At 37.2% G+C, this 6000-nt stretch overlaps 1 protein-coding gene across 3 annotated transcripts in view; it reads left to right on the top strand.

Moving 5' to 3' along the window:
• The first annotated feature begins 724 nt into the window (after positions 1-724).
• LOC126295221 (zinc finger protein 697-like) overlaps positions 725-6000 on the top strand; it is a 138354-nt gene continuing 133078 nt past the window's right edge. The window contains exon 1 of one of the 3 annotated variants that reach the window (XM_049987563.1): positions 725-921. In XM_049987563.1, the coding sequence (XP_049843520.1) occupies positions 877-921 (45 nt within the window). In that variant the 5' untranslated portion in view covers positions 725-876. The remainder of the gene's footprint in view (positions 922-6000) is intronic. The other 2 variants (XM_049987561.1, XM_049987562.1) reach the window with 2 other exon arrangements.

The raw sequence follows: 6000 nt of genomic DNA, 5'->3' as shown, positions 1-6000 counted from the left end.
TTGACCGAACTTGAACTAAACTTTTCGTCTTCAGAAGATGCTGTTTCTACTGTAACCACTGGCTAGCAATTCTGCCACAGGACATATGCTTTCAACTTTGAAGATTCTGATCAGAAGGTCGAGCACGAGACATTTCCGAGTACACGGTGTCGAATAAAACTACGTTAACATCCATACTCTGCGAAAGCGTTACAGTCTACAAACCACTGCGAAAGTGTGAGCCGGCCGTGGTGGCCGTGCGGTTCTAGGCGCTTCAGTGCGGAACCGCGTGACTACTACGGTCGCAGGTTCGAATCGTACCTCGGGCATGGCTGTGTGTGATGTCCTTAGGTTAGTTAGGTTTAAGTAGTTCTAAGCTCTAGGGGACTGAGGCCCTCAGATGTTAAGTCCCATAGTGCTCGGAGCCATTTGAACCATTTTGAAAGTATGAAATGCATGACGTTTTCTATAAACATAGGAAGTCACCCTGCCATGCGTAACAGAAGCAGTAAATGGGGACTCGAAAGAATTTGAAAAAACAGTCCCGACAAAAATCCTCTCTTCCATGTCAGTGAGAGAGTGCTGTTCGAAGATGTAAAATGAAGATACAATAGGTTCATTTAATTTTAGCGCCTGTAGAATTGCCATTTATGTTTGTTTCAAAATAAAAATTGAAATTTGTGATATTGTGGAGAATGTAGTGGTGCTTTGATCTGCCTGCAGCTGTTGGCTAAAAATCGATAATTTTGTTTTTGTCGCCAATGCTACGTTGGTAGCTTTGTTCTCTGTTCGTTTGTTTTGGGGTTATTGCGTGATAATATGTGGAGCGACATGTTTGTTATTGGTTACAAACAAATTAATAATAATAGTGTGTTAACGGGATTACTGTGATCAGTCATGCACGATTTGAATTCAAAAAACGTTACAGAAGATCCTGTAAAGGTATATGCAGTTTTTATATATTTTAATTAAGGGTTGTCATTGGTTGTGCATCAGTAGTGTACACTTTTGCTGTTACTCAAGGCCAGTGAACAAATAACACAGTATCCGGAAGAATGAGCATGGAGTGCGATGTTAGTATTTGTCATCTTTGTTATTTGTTTATTTATAAATCTGTATCAGGTACGTCACGTTATATTGAAAAATCCATATAAGCGTTGCAGAGACATTAGAGATGCTTTCTGTTTTTCTGTAATTGAAGCTCATAATATAAATTTGAACTTCATCTCACCGATACCGCTTCTCCAACACTTCATCCAGTGCATTAATTATGCACCCGGCGCAGCCTGTATCAGATCAGAAGTTTTGGACCTTGATGTCTCGGATGTGTCAGATTTTTTTTTAACATCTGACCGTACCCAGGTAGTTAACAAATACTGCAAACTCCAACAGCGTTTCATTATGCCAGATTTTTTTTCTTGGAAATCGTGGGAAACTGCCTCATTTGCCACAAAAGTTTTGAGAAATAATTCTGTGTTTGACTCCAAAACTATTGAAGCTAAATAGTTGGCTCTCATGCCAGTTGAAAGCTCTTGAACTATGCATTAACTACTGTGATATAAGTTTTTTCTTGCAAAAACTAAAGAAAAAATCTGTTTGAAACTCTCAAAAACACCCTTTTTATTTTTCTCAGAAAAATATGTGTATTGCTGCCATGTTTCTGATAAAATTTGAATGTGGGAACAGGATGAGTAGAAAGTGGAATTAATTTTTAAAAATAGAAGCCTACTGCTTCACGTTATTTTTTCTTAAATTGCAACGGATCATCAATAATAAAATGTGGAATTTTTGTTGGAGCTTCTATTCGACTGTTAGGTGATAGTTATGCTGGTATGTTATTGAGTGTGCTGTGTGCAGTACAGAGTTTTAACCACTCAAGTGTGAGTTTATTCATTTAGCCTACATACTTAGTGATGACATTAAATTAATCTTCACTGAGACTGGCTTTTAAATTAATTGATGTCACTTTTTGTTTTAATTTGTGTTTGGTGTGTAAAGGGTCGAACAGTTTTCTTACAATACAGAATGACTCACAAGAGGCACAAGTTCTCATAACCCATAATTTTGATGAAAATTACTAATTTGTGCTTTGATATTTGAAATTTAGTCCTGTTGCTGGACTGTCGGCCAATCTACAATGCGTCCATTGGTTGAATACTGTAGTAAGGATAATACTCAACTCAAATACATTAATTACGCATAGACATTTCAGAATGCTTAAAATGCAGTTCAGTGATGTTATCCGCTCAACAGTGATCTCACTCTCAAAGGAAAGATTGCCTGTGGAAGATTCCATTGTGATTTAAGTTACATTTTGAAATCAGTGTTTTATTATGTTGACTTTTTATCAACCTATAAACCCATATTTTCTTTTATAAGTCTTTATAAATTGTGTTATTCAGGCAAAGGTCATGGTGTGTTATTTAAGCAGGGAAGAGCATTAAAATTAAAGAACAAAAATTTAATTTATGTTGTTAATCATATTACAAATTTGGGACATCCTGTTTCTAATGTGCATTTTGGGTCCAAAGTGTTCTCTAACCTGGAGTATGGTTCTGGTTTTTATCACAGAAAATGCATATTATGTTGGCATTCAAATGTCAGAGTTACAGATTTCAAAAAATGTTTGTACCATGTTAAATATTGTAATATATCAAAACAGGCGTGTGAGTCAGTGTTACATATAACTTATGTTTCTTGCTACTTCTTGTTGGAAAAACTTTTTTCCTGCAAGCAGAGAAATGAAAATATGACATTATGTGCCAAATAAGATAAACTTTACACTAACATTTCACTTTTCAAACACAATGAAAAATTATAAGAGCTTGACATCTTGGAAAATGGGCTGTAAATTCAATTAAGTCAGAGAACTGAAAACATCCTCTTGTGTTAACAACATCAAGCTGATTAATTTTTTTTTTTTTTTAATAATTTCATCACATTTTACAGGCCATTTCAAATAGTGACAAACACACTCCATTGCACTGATATAGGTAAGAATTTCCAAACACTGCACATACCTCCCCAGAATTGAATTTAGTGTCATGCTCTGCTTTGTACCAGTCTCCAGTTTTCACACTTTCTGTGGTTTCTTCAGTATGATGATCTGCAGCAGTGAAATTCTTTGCAGACAGCAGATATGTTTGTAGTACTTCTCCCTTGTAGTGAAAGCAGTGAATGCTTTTTATGTTTGGTACTGATTGTGCTGAAGAAAATATTTGAGCCAAATGAACTTTCACATTGATTATTTGAATTTCATCAATGGACATATGAAAAACCTGCATAGTTGGAGCTACCTGAGTGAAAGTTGATGGATCACCTACTATGAATTTTTACTTTTTTGCTGCATTCCACACCAGTAATTCCGCAAGAGGACCAATTCCATCTACGGCTCCTTTACCAAGGGATGTAGCAGATATGTTCCAATAGATTTCCACATTATGAAATGATTGAAGTTGAAGTTCAGCAGCAGAAATAATTTGTTTTTAAATTGAGAGGCAGGTCCATCTGACCAGATTGAAACTACCTTCACATTTTCAGGTATAGTTGACAGTACCTTTCTAGTGTAAGCAATTGCAACACTTGAGCCATGGCTTTATCCAGAGCACCATATGACTTACACAGTGACCAACCTCCTTTACTAGGTTGGTGATCTCGCATCAGGATTACAGAAGCATCCGATTTCACCCGTCTGCTTTAGACTCATGATGTCATCAATATGTCGGAAATGGCTATTCTAAGTGTCTCCAATATGGGGCCTATGATGTCACTACATACACACAGCAACAAACACCAAAATGTGTATAAATAAGACAATAACATCGCCCTCCTAAAATACAATCAAACTAACATGACAACAGTGGGATATTGGGGTTTTAGGGAGGGGACAAGCTAAATATAACAGTAAAAAACACACCATGATCCTAAAACACACAAAGTAACGAACAAAGAAAAAATTACAAAAATCTACAGGAATCGGACACTTCCCTTGACCTGTATACGTCAACCGCAGCTGACGATACCAAAAAACCTAAGCCTACAGCAAAAACTATGGAAATTAGAATCAGACATTTCCCTTGAACTATAAAGGTGAACCACAACTATCGATACGAAAAAAACCAACACCTCAAAAATTCAAAAGCCAAACATCCCTACGTAGATTAAAACACATTCAGTGCAGAATAAATGCACAAAACATTACAACTTGAGGGGGGGGGGAGGGCGGGGGGACCAGTTACCAACAACAAATTTTGGCATTGCAAAGTAGGTCGGCCATCCCAAAACCAAAAAGCAAGCGCGCGCGCGCACACACACACACACACACACACACACACACACACACACACACACAGAGAGAGAGAGAGAGAGAGAGAGAGAGAGAGAGAGAGAGAGAGAGAGAGAGAGAGAGAGGGCGGCATCAAACACAACAAGACGACATCTACAAACAGAACCAACCCAATCTCTGTGCCTTAATGATGTCACACACCACAACACCCTTATGTTATGGGTCAAAGCAGACGGGTGGAATCGGATGCTTCTGTTGCTCCTCTTGCATCTTGTCTATTTTCTAACTCTCTCATTGTTTTCAGCTCTTCTTTTTTCTAATAACAGTTGTTACCTGACTCGACTGTAGAAGCTTTTGTTTTTGCTTCTGCTGGCTTTTTATAGCTTCTTCCAGATGCTTCTGCTTAAATTCTTCATATTTTCCTTCAGTCTTTAACTGTTCCCTCCTCCTACTCTGTCTTTCTGCAGTTGCTAAGGGCATCCTCTTCTTCTAACCTTAAAATTATACCACTGTGACATAAATTACATGACTCATGTCACACATTTAATTTTCTGTTTTTACAATATTGGTTGAAATTGGGAAATTTTTAGTAGTGATATTAGTTACACATTCACACTAAGAAGTAAGTACTGAACAAGATAACTTTATCTCTAATATCTTTTGTCGTATAAAAACTTAATTACATTAAAGTGACTCATATTAGGCCTACATGAAAGTTCATGCTGTCGTATTATATTATTTACCCTAACCTATAATCTACCTACTTCAGTTTTCCCCTACCTACTTCAGTTTTATAGTCTTTATACTATACATTAGGGTATGTAACAGTACTGTAAATAATAATATGCTAATTCTTACCTGCCAGTTAGTTGAAATGAATGTCCAAAATCTCCGATACTTCTCATTCTCATCATATGAAAAGAAATATGGGATTAAAAAATGGCTTCAAATTATGGAAGGCAAGCAATAATGGGACAAACACCATTGTTGCCATACAGTGAAAGGTCCAGCCTTGCTTGTGTCTGTGTATTTGCGGATGGATATGTGTGTGTGTGTGTGCGCGCGCGAGTGTACACCTGTCCTTTTTTTCCCCTAAGGGAAGTCTTTCCGCTCCCGGGATTGGAATGACTCCTTACCCTCTCCCTTAAAACCCACATCCTTTCGTCTTTCCCTCTCCTTCCTGAAGAAAGCTAGTAATTCTGTGTGTGTGTTTGTGTGTTTTGTTCATGTGCCTGTCTGACGGCGCTTTCCCGCTTGGTAAGTCTTGGAATCTTTATATATATATATATATATATATATATATATATATATATATATATATATATATATATATATATATTGTGAGTGGGTCCTTCTTTACATCTTTACATGGAATATCCCATAGTGAGTATGGCTACTAAAGTTAATAAATCAGTCAAGAAGGCTAGGAGAGTATTTCTGGTAAAAAGAGCAGATAAGCAGTTGTTAGCATCACACATAGAAAAAGTGACATCATTTAATGCCAGTGTGTTGGACATACAGGAATTATGGGCAAAGTTTAAACAGATATGCCGAGTAGGTGAATTAATCGTGGAAAAGACCCACCATGGTTTAGCAATGAAATTCGGAAAGTGGTGAGAAAGCAAAGGCTGTTGCACTCTCGGTTAAAAAGAGAACACACAAATGATGACAGGCTGATAGGGAATAGGGAAAGGGTTCACCTTACAACAGGATAATGACCGAAAACATCGGTTGGC

The sequence above is a fragment of the Schistocerca gregaria genome, chromosome 11 (assembly GCF_023897955.1).
Source record: "Schistocerca gregaria isolate iqSchGreg1 chromosome 11, iqSchGreg1.2, whole genome shotgun sequence".
Classification (NCBI taxonomy): Eukaryota; Metazoa; Arthropoda; class Insecta; order Orthoptera; family Acrididae; genus Schistocerca; species Schistocerca gregaria.
Note: the sequence above shows the minus strand (reverse complement) of the source record. Positions and strands in the feature narration are given on the sequence as shown.